Source organism: Wyeomyia smithii, chromosome 3 (genome assembly GCF_029784165.1).
Source record: "Wyeomyia smithii strain HCP4-BCI-WySm-NY-G18 chromosome 3, ASM2978416v1, whole genome shotgun sequence".
In the NCBI taxonomy this organism is placed as follows: Eukaryota; Metazoa; Arthropoda; class Insecta; order Diptera; family Culicidae; genus Wyeomyia; species Wyeomyia smithii.
The window spans coordinates 66,147,667-66,163,169 of record NC_073696.1 but is presented as its reverse complement, the minus strand read 5'-3'; the positions used below and the strand labels follow the sequence as shown (position 1 = coordinate 66,163,169).

Genomic DNA, 15,503 nt, shown 5'->3' with positions numbered 1-15,503 from the left:
ACCATAAAAAGATTTCCTGCTGCCAAAAACTTCTACATGCTGAATTTGGTTTAATTTGCACTTATCAATTCTTCAGTCGTTGAATGGTTGGGTTGGATTTACGTCACGTTGAGTAGAATAGCGGTTGCGTCATTTCGTTTTCGTGAATTAATGACGTTATTTTTTACACTTTTGATAAAATTTCGGTGCCTATAGGTCCGATATGGTGTGTCCTATCGTTTAATCACAAAAAAACACAAACTTTGGCCCTTACGTCAGTCTGCGAGTTTACGGCAGTATTGCATCCCACTTTTTGCACTTCGGTTTGGAAACATGCGCCATCGCCTCGACCCGAAGACTCGAACATGTGCAAGGTTAGGCTTCTTGTCGGACCACATTTCTTCTGGTGTCATCTGGTGTCCATTAGTTGGAGATCGATTAGTCAGGTACACGGCCGTTGCTGTCGCTTCAGCCCCAAATGTCTTTGGCAGACTCGCATGCATCGTGCACGCTCGAAGATAGTTCGATTTACTCGCTCAGCTAATCCATTTTGTTCCGGTTTGTAGTCCACTGTTGTCTGATGGCGGATTCTCAAACGGCTCAGATGGTTTTCTAGTCTTCGATTCTTGAATTATTCCCCATTACCAGATCTTATCTTCATTTTCTCATTAGTTATCTTCATTTTCTCCCCGGTTTATCGCTCGACCGTGCAACGAAAAACTTCAAACGGGTTGTACACGCTTTTCGCTGATTTTTCGCTCAGAAAGTACACAAAGATTCGGCCTGATTTGTCATCCGTGAACGTCAAGTAGGAAGAAGACGACCAGGGGCGCAGCGGGCAAGATGGGTAGACCAGGAGGAGCTAGATCTGGCAGAGAGTACACGGTGTCCCAGGGATTGGAGAGCGGCAGCTGATAACCGAGGGGCCATTCACATACCACGTGGACAGCTTGGGGGGGGGGGGGGGGGGTTGGTTAATGTCCACGGTCCATACAATTTTTTTAGAATTTATATGGGCAGTTGTCCACGGTGGGGGAGGGGGGGGTCAAAATCGTTAAAAATCTGTCCACGTGGTATCTGGATGGCTCCCGAGTGAATTGGAGAAACTTTGTAAATCAGGCCATTATGACGGAATGCCAAATAAATGAATAAAATATGTAATAAATAAGGCTCACAAATATCCGAGTGGACGAATTCCAACAGATCTGACACTCGTGTTCCGGACCTGCTGGAAGGCAAACGTGTTTGCTTACCCATAGCACATATCTTGCGTTTTTCGCTTTTTCTGGACGACGTGCAATCCTCGACTTCGGAAACTAGGTCACCTTTCATGCTTTGCAGACTTTGGTGTGCCGTTTCTACGATGCTGTTGACGAACGTTTCCATGGAGTCACGTGTAGTTAGAGAAGTTGTTATTAGTTTTCTCAACAGACCGACTTTCCGGGTTAAACCAGAGTCATCGAACGCTACTTCTAGCCTTGACCACGCATCTTTCGCAGAAGTAGCTTCCCTAACATATACGTAATTCACGGGTCCAATAAAAGAATTATTTTCGCTTTGGCTGTCCGGTCCTTCAACGCATCTATGACCACCAGTGTTCCGTCTTCATTCGACTTCGGTTAGGCTGCTTCCTAAAGATCTACCAGTTTCAAGAACTTCTGGACCGCAAACTTCTGGGCCTATAAGCTATTGTTGATTTTCGCCTGCGAAAATGTTTCGGAGTCAGCTAGGATTAAATAGAATGAAAAACACTCCCGGACGTTTTACGCTGTCCTTACTCGTTAGAACTTAACCAAAAAAACTCGTTTGCGTATAGATGCCGCCGCGTCTGACAACTGATCCGTGACTGATTCGCACGTTCTTAGACCACCTCGGTTCTAAGTCATCATTTCTATTGATAAGAAAAACAAAAACTTTTGTCACCTTTGTAAGCTGCACGAACAAACGCCACAACCTCGTACAACGCACAGTCATTTTGCACAATATTGCCAGTCATGCTTTCGGTATGAATGAAAAACTCTTCTTTCTTATCATTTTTTTAAATATCTAGTGGCATCCCTTTGGTATTTAAAAAAGTCATAAATTACTTTTACAAACCTAGTTTTAAAGAAAACTATAACAAGACTATTGATTAATCGTATCGTAAAAGTAATGCGCCAGCGGATATCGTATGGTAAAGGCGAACAACGTACAGATAATCTGAAACACGGTTAGCAAGTTATTCAACTTTTCCTCTCGAATAGGCCCGGTTATCAGAATGGCAAAATTTATAATCGTAAAATTATTACAGGTAACAGTACCGTCTTTACTCTCCTCGCATTGGATTATTCGCAACAGCTTAAATACGTTATAGCACAATTTTCCTACGATATTGAGATCCTTCGTTCGGAACTGAGTCTTGCTGAAGTTTAGCAAATCCGTCTCCGGATCATGCTTGGGAAGTCGATGTCGCGGACAGGGAATGAAGCGGAAAAGTTGCGGCACGGAATAGACGAAATTGATCACCTGCGGGATGAAGAACAGTAGAACGGTTTTGCTGAAATGTCCCAGAATGCCAACCACGGCAAAAGTCATTCCTGATAGATAGTTGAAGGTGTCTCCTACGAAAACCTGCGAAGGATATCTGTAATTAAAAAATAAAAGTATGTAACAGAAAAAAGCTGACAATAAACTTTTTCTGATACGCCATAGGTTGCAGCGTGTTATTTTATGGCAATGGTAGGTGTCTTTGCTAAAGTGATAATTTTATGGAACGACGAATATAAACAAAGCAAAGCAGCACAGATGATTGTCAAAACGAAAAGGATAAAAGAGAATTTCTGTCGCCATCGTATTTTATGACTCATTCGTTGTCATTCGATTCGTTCATTCACAAGTGAAGCGCTGTTTCGGGCAGACGGACATTATTCTTAAGTAAATGTTAATAGAATTTCTTTTCTTATCCAGAAATAATGTCTGCTGAAGTATGTCGATAGACTGCCTAGTGAAAAAGCAAAGAAAAATGTAACAAATCGAAGTGATTTTTCACCGGCTCAATGTTTTTGACCAACAAAAAGTTAGATGTTAAATTTTTCCTATGGGGTCTGTTCCTGCTGCAAATATTTTTGATATCGATGTTCCTGGCTTTTGGATCGCTTTTGGTCAGCAGTATCCAGCAGGATGAGACGATCAGCAACGACGGGCCTGTGGGCCATCTACTGGCAGCATCGAAGGGTGTTATCCCTTCGACATCTTCCTGGTTCAATGTGAAATTCATCAGCAACCAAAGTGCTACCCTGACTACACTGAATGAAGACCCAACGATATCTCGGCAAGAAGTCCAACACCTGAGGCACCCACGGTTCAAACCAGTGCGGCTTAGGGCGGTCCCCACCCCGGACAAATACAACCAATATTACAGGTAATTTGATATTTTCATGATTGCGCTATACATTGAGCAAAACGCCCCGAAAAAATATCGATTGAAAATAGATACATGAAAGACTGAAGTGCAGCTGCATACGCCTCGGCCAAAAATGGTCATACTAGTTTTGTATAGTGCAGAGATTTAAAAATATCTTTAGGGCTCGATTTATGTGACGCAATCGTAACTATTGTTCCAATCAATTGAACCTGAAAAATAACTTATAAAAAATAACTTATAAAGATTTTATACAACATCCTCTGCCGGTTCCACAGTCCCACTAGACGGTTGCACAATTATTATTTTTCAGAAACAACTGATAATTTTTACCCATACTTGGATTAGATCCCAAAAAATATCTGGTAAATGCAGTGTAGGCTAATTGTAGGCTAATTTTTTGAAGGTAAATGTAATAGTGAAAAAATCTCGCCTGTCCGCATATGTTTAGTGCATGACAAAAGGTTGAAAATGGTACCGTATATTCGGGCCGTATAAGAATCAACTGTGAAAATGCTAAACTGAAAGTAAATAATTCATTCTAGAATGTTACAGTAGGACCTACTTTACAAAGATTTTTTTCGGGAGAAAGTTATTATACAGCACGTTATTTTTCTAGGTCAATATATTATCACGATGGCTACCGGGAGCAACAGAGACTGTGCTTCATCGAGGGCACCCTCTTTCCGGAAGCAAAGCCAACGGCGCAGAAATCGGTATTGCCTGCGGGGACACCACGTACGAAGCAAACTAATGAGACTGATCTGGAAACAGGCAAATTAGACATAGATGTGAGAGAGTTGGAAGAGCAGGTAATTGAGCGTGTAGATGAACCGGAGAATGAAGTACTCTTTGATGGTCGCTGCCAGTGTGCGCCAGAGTGGCATGGGCCGGATTGCGGCCTGCCGGAAGTGCTCTGGAGAGCGTTCATAGCGTCAAAGATCCCACCTAGAAATCAAACGGCCGCGCCTCGGAAGGTACCCAAACGAGTTTTTTACATCATCGATACTAACTTTATCAGTGTGGAAGTGCTGGAGGTTCAGATTATGGAACTGATCGAAATCGTCAGCTTGTTTGTGTTGTGTGATAGGCAAGTTTCGGTGGTTGAAGGAATGAAAAGTGAAACTTACTCCATAGGGGCTCATATGAAAAGTACTGATTTTCTGAAGAAAACACAAGAAAGAATTCTACTGCTGGAAGATCCCAGTTGTAGTGGGAAGAACATTTTTCGCAAAATGAAAAAATATGTCAGAAAAAACGATATGCATCCGGAAGATATTCTACTGTACAGCCAAACAGACGAGATTTTAAACCGGCGGGCAGTCAATTATTTCCGTTGGTACGACAATTGGCCGCAGCCGGTTAAGTTTCGACTGAAGTACAACGTATTCGGCTTTTTCTGGCAACATCCGGAAAATACCAGAATTGGGGGGGTTGCCTGTCAATTAAGTACAGTAGACGAAGCTTATCGGTCCGACCCGGAAGCCCTCCTGGGGATCGATAAACCAGTGATGATAATCGGTGATCTGAATCATTATGGTGGATGGTACTGCCGCCACTGTTACCAACCAATAGATATAGTGAAATATTTAGAATTCATGGCTTTAGGTAATACTACTAGCAGAGATAGCTTTAGTGAAGCTAACCAATCGTCATATCTTCCTGACCCGAAAAAAAGCAACGTTATGAATGAAGAGTACGTTCAAAATCTGATCGCCAGTGGGAAGTACTTTGACGGGAAAATAAATCTAGTGAAACTACAACGCCACACAGACAAGTACTATGCACCGGAGTATGTTCGCAAGAACAGCTGGCGGTTTGATAATATCGTCATAAATCTGTTCGCACGCTGGGAGGACAGTGTAATTGATGACGAATATTTTAGCTAAGCAGGAAATATACAGCGTCAGCAAGAGTCAACACCATAATCAAGCACAACATAATCAACTCAGAAAACATTAAACTTCCTATCGTATACTCATCACAAAACCATACAGCATGCAGTTCGGTAATAGTGAATAACAACAGCATAGCCAAAATTTTCTACCCCATTCAATACTCTAATCGTAATCTCACAAGAGCGAGCTTGGTATGTGTGCAGGGGATAGTTGAAAACGCATCTTTCAACTTAGAATGTAATACATACACAAATGGAACTAAATTATTGCTTAGATAGTGCACCATTAACAAAAATTTGCCTGTTTTCATATAGATTTGAAATGAACTATTTTTAGACAAAATAATCGGCACAGAAAAACATAACAAAAAAGTATTTTGTATCGCAAATAAAAAATGAAATTGGTAACACTTTTCAACTCGATTATACTTAAAATATATTAGCCGATTCTAGGTTATCAATGAACTAGTAGATTTTTTTTTCGCAACGTCTGATTATTGATTTGGCTGACTTAAGTACGAAATCGTGCGTATTGTGATTATGCTTCCTTTTGTTTGGTCTGAATAAATGCTTTGCGTTATTATTGTTGAATTATTTAAAAAAATATTGTTATTTTCTTTCATATCCGAAACGATTTATGAATTATACTGAAGCACAAATGTCCATCCGTGTGAAGAACGGGCACAAAAAGGGTACAAGAATTGAAAAAAATGAGAAATCCAAATTCAACAACAGAAAACAGTACTCACCGGTTATATTTCCACAAGGCAAATGTTGCGCCTATGTACGGTAGCATTATGTAAAGCGAAAACTCGTACGCTTCTTTGCAGTTTCCAGCGAATATTTCAATCAGATTGAAAACGACGATCGAGATGGCAATCACCAACGATTGACACACCTCTAGCCCGTTAATTCCGGCTAGAATGTTTATTGCATTGGTACAGAACACGGCCAGCATGCCCATGTAGATATAGTATAGAACACCGATATCAACTGAGTTCCCGAGCACCAAAGAAACATACTTTGGCAGGATAATTGTTGTCGAATTGAAGTTCGTGTAATAAACCATCAGCAACGGTAGCGATGCAATCGTGGGAAGATAGAGTTTATCGCGCCACCGTAAATTCAGGACATCATCGGCGAATCCTAGCAATATCATGCAGCAAATCGACAACATTGCTGCGATGAACTCGACAAACTGAAAATGTTCAAGTATTAATAACATCAACATTCGCAAACGTTATAATTTGTACCTTGTGATGTGGAAACTCTTTAGTATCACCGTTTGATAAATTGCTCATAAAAGGTACCGGAATGAAGAGGAACAACGAAACTAGGAATATGCATCCCGTTACAACACCGATGGCTTCTGGTCTGGAAATAGACTATCCAATTGTTTAAAAATTCGACAGATAATTTGTACTTAACCTACATTCTTGTTTTCTGTCGCTTGTTCATGTCAACTCCAGAGAGATTCGCGTTGATGAACATTGTCTTCATCCGTGGAATTAAATGTTGACCCACGTAGAAGGCCCCGAAGGATATCATCACATTTACTATTAGTGGCAGCGGTATGCTGAAGCTACTGCCAAAGGCACGAAATTCGAACGATTTGAAGAAAGACATTGCGATCACTTTTTGCTACTTTAAACTATAACTCTTAAAAAAATATAACTAAAGTCTAAGTTTTCTTATTTCGCTAATGTTTATATCGTGATAAGGATTGAATTCAATTCAACAGTGTAACTCTAACTACCAGCATCACAATCGACACATCGCCGGTTCTGAGCTGTCAATTGGTTCCTATAACAGCCATAATATGGGAAAGTTTTATGTTTTGAGCTAGCCATAAGTTATGGAAACGGCTGCGTCCTGTTTATGTAGAAAAAATGCAGTTCGAAAGCATCAACCTATCCAGCATTCCGCGATTTATAATGGCAAACATTGGACGAAATTCTTTTGGATGTTTACGACGACGAGAATTCGCGACTAAGAAGTTGAAAAAGATTTTAAAGGCTGTTCGCACCTAGGCGAGCAATTGTCAAAATGTGTGTGATGACAAAAGCAAAAATATTTCCCTCCTTTTTCTCATGCAAAAACCAAACAAATAGGGGAACTGCTCCATTATTCATCTCAGCCCGTATATTCATCTCATTCAACATGTAAACACAATTGAAAACAGGAAAAAACGCATATTTTCTTCTTAAACCAATCTGCTAATCCATGGAATGGATTCTTCTTAGTTCACTTTAGATTCCTCATAACGTATAATCCTCAAAAACTCACTTAAAAGCACTAAATTCGATATTATAGTCGGGCATCTGCACTCGAAAACTCATTTAACTCAATCACCCACCTCAGAAAACAAAATCCGCGCATCGTTGCGTTCTATACGGCTACAACGGGACTCGTTCAGTAGCCAACCAAAGTTTTTTTCATCACTAGCGGACCACTACACTAAGAATACTTTAATCTTTGAAATGTTTACCTCAAATTTCCCAAAACAAGCTTAACCCTTTCCCGCTCATGGTGACTCTATAGCACCAAAAATTATAATCATCATATCTTGACATAAAATAGTTTGTTGTGCTTACAATTGTTCCATAAACTTTTATATGCTGCCCCAGAGCATCACTGGGCATTTTCTGCAAAATACTACAGTTGACAGTAATTTTAGTTTGTATTTGTATTTGAATAATCCATCTGACAATTAATAGTCTTAATGAATAAATAAACTAGCTAATCACATTTCTAAGTCTATTTACAAAATATCGGGTTGGTTCGTCAAATTCAAAGTGCTCCTCAACATCAGTAAAGCTACGAACGCACGCTGTGAACGGTTCATTATTTCCGCACAAGGTACGGTGATAAATTGGTTGCAATAACTTCGTGTTTCGAAGAGATTTGTTTGGGATACGAAAATTCACCATTTGGAGTAGTCCAGGGGCATCAGTTTCCCCATTTAAAAGCTTAGCGATAAACAATGATTGCTGTAACTTCCTTCGACGTTCAAGAGTATCTAATCCCAGGAGCCGGCACCTATCATAATATGAAGGTAAACTGTCGGGGTTACGCCAGGGTAAATTCCTTAGGGCCAAGCGAATAAACCGTTTTTGAACCCGTTCAATCCTAAGTCTCCAAGTTATCTGGTAAGGATGCCATATGATGACTGCATATTCTAAAACTGGACGTACAAGTGCGCAGTACAAAGACTTCCAACAATATGGGTCAGAAAAGTCCTTAGCAACCTTGGATACAAAACTCAGTTGTCGTGTAGCTTTCGATATCAATTCAGAACGGTGCAGATCAAAGGTCATTTTTGAATCCAATAAAATTCCCAAATCAGTCACTTTACTAACTCTAGTTAGTAATTTGCCGTCAATACGGTAATCGAACCCCGGTGATTCTGTGGTTAGCGATGTCGGTCGGCTAGCTCTCTCACACGGTTGTGATATCGGGTTCGATTCCCGATCAGGTCGAGGATCTTTTCGAGCTGGAAATTTTCTCGACTCAGCACTGGGGCACGGTGTATCGTTGTACTTATCCTACAACATGCAAGATGTGCCAAAAACAATATCGATAACGAATTCTCTCAACTAATCTAATTGATCTAGACCGCATTAGCCCCCCAGGCTAGCGTGCGATATTGTTTTTTGTTATGGTAATCGAACACTGTTGGTTGTAATTTACGATGAAATGAGACAACCTGGCATTTTTCAACACTACTATATCTACGTTTACAGTACAAGCACGCAGTTCAACCAAGTCAGCGGGAACATCACGGATGGCATCATTTATCTCTGTTCTGGATGAGAAATTCGTAGAGAACACCGAAGAGAAATGCTCGGCAAACAGCTGGCAAGAACCAACAATAGCGTCTGATGTAGTCTCATTCAGATAGACATTTTTTGGTATTGCAGAAGTTTTTCGCTTAGAATCAATGAAACGCCAGAAACCACGTGGATTTCTTGTTAAACTCATTTGTACCCGTAATACGTACGATTTGTAGAGACAGGAATTAAAAAATCTATATGCCTTACTAGCAACAAGTCTACAAAGTGTTCAGCTTGAATTTTCTCGTGAAGCTATAAATTTTAATGATAAACCGTGTGAGCGGGAGAGGGTTAAATTAGCAGAAATATATGAGATGAATTTCTACAATTCCTAAATTTCAACTGTATGTATTCTCAGCTGTTTTCACTGCGTTGAAGAAAATTAAGAGTTGCCAAATCAGTTTCTGTTAATGCGAAAAAATCATACTGAAAATGTTGAATTATTCCGACATAATTGACATAAACCTACAGCACTGTAGTGGTTACCTACACTCAAATAATTCGACACGACACTATAAAGTGTTTTGCACTTGATTTCGCCCTACTGGTCAAAACATATAGATTTCATATGCGAAACACTTTAGAATTATTCATGCCAGCACTTCATTTTCAAAAGGAAAACACTTTCAATTATCGTGTTATGACATATAGACATAAAGTGTTTGGATTTTGAATCTCAAATGAATGTTTACTGAGCTTAGAATGGTTTTTATTCGATTTTAAAATGAAAATAGTTTTACATGGAAGTGATTGCATATTAAATAACCTTTATTTTATTTATAAAACTTAAAATTTAATTTTTACTATAATAATTTATCGTATAATCTTTACTTCTCTGTTGACGAAGCCTGTAAGCAAACAAAGAATTTAATTAATTGAATTTAATTTTAATTAGTAAACAAATACTTGCCTCAAGCGTAAAGATGCCTTCATCAGAATCTCTGTAATCTTGTGCTGGAAGAACGAAATAAAATTAGAATTCGATTTTTTTCACGTGACATAAATCACTTACCTTGCAAAAACTTACAGATGTAGTCCGGAAAATCGTCGAACTTCTAAGCCGTATTACACTCACTCACTTCTCATCTTTCGCCATTTTTCTACTTTTCAGCACAAACGGCACTTCATTTGACATATAAAAACATATAATCACCTGAAAGTGTTTCGCACATGATAATCACTGTGATGAAACAGTGGGGCAGATTTAAGTGTAATTCACTTGAAAGGGATGTTGTAATCATACGTAAAAGAAGTGCGGCTCATGGATGTAAGTTGATGTGTGCGACAACTTGAAACGAAAGTGAAAAATGATTTAGTTTGATAAAAAAAATTCTTCTAATAACAATGTGGAGTCATTTTAATATCCAATTGATTAAACACTTGGATGGAGCGTGCGCAGTTTTTTCAGTGTAGGTTACCTATTTTGCACGTTAACAACTGCAGCGGATATCTAGGTAACTACTACGATGGGCTGCGGCCTACGTTTATTCATTATAATGTGATTTATTCATGATTAACAGTGTGATGAATATAGGGGCATCGTGAGATCAATAATTGAGCAGTGATTCAAGTTTTGAGATGGATATGGAAGCGTTGTGAAAAATGATTTGTTTTACAAAATTCAGGATAAATCTAGCTAATTTTACTAAATATACAATGCTAAACGATTTCATAAGAGTACGTAAGCATATTTAGCTTATTTGTTCAAAGATTTCGTGAAAATTTGGTGTTTAATCCGTGCATTCTTCGTTAATATCGGCTTAATGAGATGAATAATGGAGCAGTTCCCCTATCAGCACCTTCGTAGTCACAAATTGAAGTTTCAATCCAATCTCCGATTGTCGGCAGGCAATCCAACTGAACCAAACACCAAAAATATTATTTCGAGTAATCGGCGTTTGTTTGTTTATTTGCAGAACTACATCAACAGGCGTTGTGGCCCAACTGATTTTCTTAATTTCAGAACTACGTGCTAGTGTTAAAAAATGATTCTTCTATCTCGCGGCTGGGGTCAAAGTCGAATTATGATGCGTAACTATTAAAATGGCGTTGTAGACGGATTATCGTGCCGAAGCTACTGTAGTTTGTTCGCATACATGGTCTAGCATAGATGTTTAGTTGCTCGAGAATCACCGGACAATCTAACCGTGAAGTCAACACTTTCGAAACGAATATAGCTCTGATTACATCCCGACGAATTTGCAGACAGTTAGTTGAAAGGGGTTAGTCCATGGTAGTCTACGGAGAGGAGAGCAAAGCGAACAAACCATCGTTGAACTGACTCAATGCTACTTACTCCGTTCAGATGGTAGGGACTCTGCAAGGCTTAATACAGTTTGTGCGTCGTAGAGATGTGGTTTGTAGGTTGCAAACAAAAGTCACTGGGCCAAGCTTCCTTGAGAACGTTACTTACTTTTTTTCTATGGCGACAGATCGTTGAGATACGAATACACCTCCACGAAATTCGGTCTTGGGCTGCTTATCTCCAGTCTTCACTTACGCAGCCATCCTCGTCGACAGCACACATCCAGCGCGTGCGAGGTCTGCCTCGAAGTCGTCGGACTCTACCCGGTTCTCTGCTAAATATTATCTTTTCCGGTCGCTCTACCATCCGTGCATCAGCTCGACAACATCAGCCTGTTTGTATACTTCGTACCAGCGTCTATGTTTATAATATACAGTCGCGCAAAGATGAAATCAAAGGAACCAAAACGTAGGGTACCAATCGAGCAATGTAAAAGTGCTAATGTTAGGAGTGGATGAAAAGTGTTGTAATCAAGCGTGATAAAGAATATGTGTTTTTCCGAAGTTTTAACTACACATTTTAATCCCACATTAAATCTGTACACTGGTTCAGTTAAATTTAACAAAGCATCACCTGTGTAATCTTTCAAAACTGTGTACCTTGTGAAGAATATCAAAAAATGATATTCGCTTATGCATGGTGAAAAACAGAACTGTATAGCTCTTGGCAACAAACGGCACAAAAACTGTGTTGCCGGAACGATAGATTTACTCTTTGCGCGACTCTATATATACACATAGACTCTGCTTCGTACAACTCGTGATTCATGCGCCTGCACCACACACCATTTTCTAGTTTGCCTCCGAGTATTGATCGTAGGGTTCTACGCTCGAAGATCCCAAGTGCCACCGGGAAGATCAGAGTCCTATAGAGCACAAATTTCGTACGGATGTGTTAGCTACGGGACCTAAGCTGGCTGCGCAATCCGTAATAAGCCCTATTCGCTGCCGCAATCCGTCCCTTCACCTCGCGCCCCCCTCGTTGTCATAGACCAAAAAGTACCAAGATAAACAACCACGTCGACCACTTTGAAAATATCCCCATCCATCTCCACCGCAGCACTAACTCCAGCAGAACTACCAGGCTCTTTTCCAGCCACCATGTACTTCGTTTTGGCAGTATTTATGGTGAGTCGAATTCTCGCAGATTCCCTTTTGAGAGCCGTGAAGGCCTCCTCAACAGCTCTACGGTTGAGACCAATTATATCTATGTTGTCCGCGTAGCCCAGAAGCATGTGAGACTTCGTGATGATGGTGCGGCTCCTCTGCACACCCACCCTTCGTATTGCACCTTCTAAAGCTACGTTGAACAGCAAGTTCGAGAGCCCGTCACCTTGCTTCAGACTATATAACGTCATAAACGCGTCCGAAAATTCGCCCGCTGTCCTGACGCTTGATGTGAAACCGTCAAGCGTCGCGCGTAACAGTTTAATAAGTTTTGTTGGAAAATCATGTTCAAGCCTTATTTGCCACAGCTTGAGATGGTGTGCCTTCAAGTTTTGTCCCCGAGGATCTGTCTCAAAAACATCTGAATATCGCATTGGTATTCTCCAACAAAGACGGCCGCAACGGCCTTAGTCGCTGGAACAGGATCTGTGAGAGAATTTTATACTGAGAAGGCTTATGCATCAATAATTACTACAGTCGAGTCTATGTCCCTTTTTGTAGATAGGGCATATGGGTCCTTCCAACCAGTCCTTAGGTAGTTGTTTCTCCGACCATACCCTTAGGAAAATCAGGTAAATATGCAAATATGTAGAGCTTCGTAGCCGTAAGATTACAGAGTCCGCTTTGACAAGCGGCGTTAGGTTCGAATCTTAAGGAGAACCAAGCCATTCGTTGCCAAAAGGACTTTAAGTATGAGTTTATTCTCAGGCTCTTCCACACAGAACTTCCCTCGAGACTTAATAAACACTGGTCTAAAACTTAGAACATAGCACGTTATACGCTGTTAGAGTGATAGCCAAAACAGGAGGGAGCCAAACGAAATACTTCTTTGCAAACTTCGGAGGCTTAATGCAGGGGTTCTCCAACCATGTTCCGCAAAGCATTTTCGAGGGCTCCGCAGGGTTTGTAAAAAAAATATAGACCAACTGCAAAAATCGGCTTTTTCCTCTGTCAGCTTTCTACATCGACGGAATACTTTTTTATGTCAATATATTCGGCGGAGTATCTGCATTTTTGAATCAATTACAGTAATTTCTATAAAAGATTCTATTTGTGGCAACGCAACAGCTGCTAACTTTCGGCTATCAAAGTTCGATGGGGAGGTCACCCTTTTCAGCCAATTTATTTTTCTTCAGCTCTTTTCACAAGCATCCCTGACCCCGTCTCAAATTGTCCATCCTCCTCTCCTGTTTCTGTTGATATTTGTTTCCTGTTCCCCGCATTTTGTGCGTTGGTGGAGTTTCTTTTGGCCGCTCTAGCCTTTTTACATCTATCTCGTCTGGCGTATCACATAATTTGCAGCCACCATTATTCCCGGACCTGAAATTTCTTCTCCGTTACCTCTTGACATTTCGCATTGAACCAAGTGTTACGTGTAGTTCCTCCGGTCGTGCACACCTCTCGCACTGTATTGGTGACCGATTCGTGGATGTGTCTTCGCTGTTCATGTTCCAACCAGTTCATCAACCTTCAAGTGTACTCAATAGCAACTTCGTCAGATGATCTCGAGGAGCTCAACTTGTACACATTAACTACCCGAATGTGGATCGGTCCTTCCTCGAGAAGGTGATATGAGTTGATGTTCGGGCCTCAGAAAGAGCGCACATCGATCTGAAAAATGCCGTCCTCTGAGAGTAGGCGTGCTACAGATTGCCATACCTCTGGGTGCGCGAAGTTCACCAACCTCGGGTTATTCTCATTACTGGTGAAATGGAGGCTGTGTCTATCATTAACGGAACGAAAGAGTCCAACCTGTACGTTTGCATACCCCGTGACGATCTTAATATCATGTTTTAGGCAATATCCGTATGTTTTATCGAGAAGCTCTTCGGTCTCCACTTTCACGGCAGTGGGTTTGTCGCATGTCGGTGCGTATACATTGAGCTCAACACATATAAACGATCAATTTCTTTCGACAATTTTTTCCGGCTTTTTTTCGATAACATCAGATTTTGACGTTTTCTGCAGTTCTAAGACGTTTGGTATAAAAAAAAAAATTTTTTTTTTCGGTATCGAAAATTTTCTGAACTACTGTGCATTTTGTCCATCCGTCGAAAAGTTGAAACGTTGACCGCATTGAGGCACGGATCGAGTTCTGATTCGTTTCGTTTTTGAAAAATAAATCCAATATTTATCATCAGATGAGAAATTAATCGATTTTCAAGCTTATCTCATCTTTGTGGAATCATTTCAAGGGTCAAATTGGTCATGAAATAATTCCACTCGAAACGTCGCTTATTCTGTTTACACTTCAGTGATATGACACTCATAATAACCCAGACTTCACGGCAGGAAGGGAGGAAGGGCAGGTTCACGCTGGATGCCATCGCCTCCGTCACCAAGACGGCGGAGATAGCACTCCAGCGCAAGAGAAGGGGAATACGCTATTGCGCAATCGTCACGCTTGACGTGAAGAATGCGTTCAATAGCGCTAGTTGGGACTCCATAGCGCTCGCGCTCAGGAGCATCCAAGTACCGGTGTCGCTGTACAAGATTCTGGAGAATTACTTCCAGAATCGAGTACTGGTTTACAACACAGAGGAGGGTCAGAAGTGCGTTCCAATCACCGCAGGGGTTCCGCAAGGTTCCATCCTGGGTCCGGTGTTGTGGAACGTCATGTATGACGGGGTGTTGAAACTAAAGTTTCCTGTAGGAGTTGTGATCGTCGGCTTTGCAGACGACATAACGCTAGAGGTTTACGGCGAGTCGTTCGAAGAGGTCGAGTTGACGGCTGCGCATTGCATAAGGAAGGTCGAGGACTGGATGCGCTCCAGGAAACTGGAGCTCGCGCACCATAAGACGGAGGTCACGGTTGTGAACAACCGTAAATCGGAGCAACAGGCGGTGGTCAGAGTCGGAGACTGCACCATCACCTCAAAGCGATCGTTGAAGCTCTTGGGGGTTATGGTCGACGACAAGCTCA

The 15,503-nt window shown here is 40.9% G+C and overlaps 2 protein-coding genes across 2 annotated transcripts; one reads left to right on the top strand and one right to left on the bottom strand.

Annotated features, from left to right (window-relative positions):
- Window positions 1-2,008: 2,008 nt before the first annotated feature.
- On the bottom strand, window positions 2,009-7,061 carry LOC129731176 (UDP-N-acetylglucosamine--dolichyl-phosphate N-acetylglucosaminephosphotransferase). The gene is made up of 4 exons (XM_055690983.1): window positions 6,709-7,061; window positions 6,530-6,650; window positions 6,026-6,474; window positions 2,009-2,602 (listed from the first exon to the last, which is right to left on the bottom strand). Exons 1-4 carry the CDS (start codon window positions 6,900-6,902, stop codon window positions 2,104-2,106), a joined length of 1,263 nt encoding a protein of 420 aa, XP_055546958.1. The 5' UTR covers window positions 6,903-7,061; the 3' UTR covers window positions 2,009-2,103.
- LOC129731174 (beta-1,4-mannosyl-glycoprotein 4-beta-N-acetylglucosaminyltransferase) lies at window positions 2,815-5,846 on the top strand. Its single transcript, XM_055690982.1, has 2 exons — window positions 2,815-3,379; window positions 3,999-5,846. The coding sequence occupies exons 1-2, from the start codon at window positions 3,015-3,017 to the stop codon at window positions 5,266-5,268; spliced, it is 1,635 nt and encodes a 544-aa protein (XP_055546957.1). The 5' UTR covers window positions 2,815-3,014; the 3' UTR covers window positions 5,269-5,846.
- Window positions 7,062-15,503: the final 8,442 nt, after the last annotated feature.

Excerpts from the sequence above, each read along its gene's own strand:
- LOC129731174 (XM_055690982.1), top strand. The coding sequence starts at position 3,015 with ATGTTTTTGACCAACAAAAAGTTAGATGTTAAATTTTTCCTATGGGGT. Across the intron at positions 3,380-3,998 it reads AAATACAACCAATATTACAG|GTCAATATATTATCACGATG; the intron begins GTAATTTGATAT and ends TTATTTTTCTAG.
- LOC129731176 (XM_055690983.1), bottom strand. The coding sequence starts at position 6,902 with ATGTCTTTCTTCAAATCGTTCGAATTTCGTGCCTTTGGCAGTAGCTTC. Across the intron at positions 6,651-6,708 it reads AAGCGACAGAAAACAAGAAT|ACCAGAAGCCATCGGTGTTG; the intron begins GTAGGTTAAGTA and ends GTCTATTTCCAG. Across the intron at positions 2,603-6,025 it reads GCCTTGTGGAAATATAACCG|ATATCCTTCGCAGGTTTTCG; the intron begins GTGAGTACTGTT and ends TTTTAATTACAG.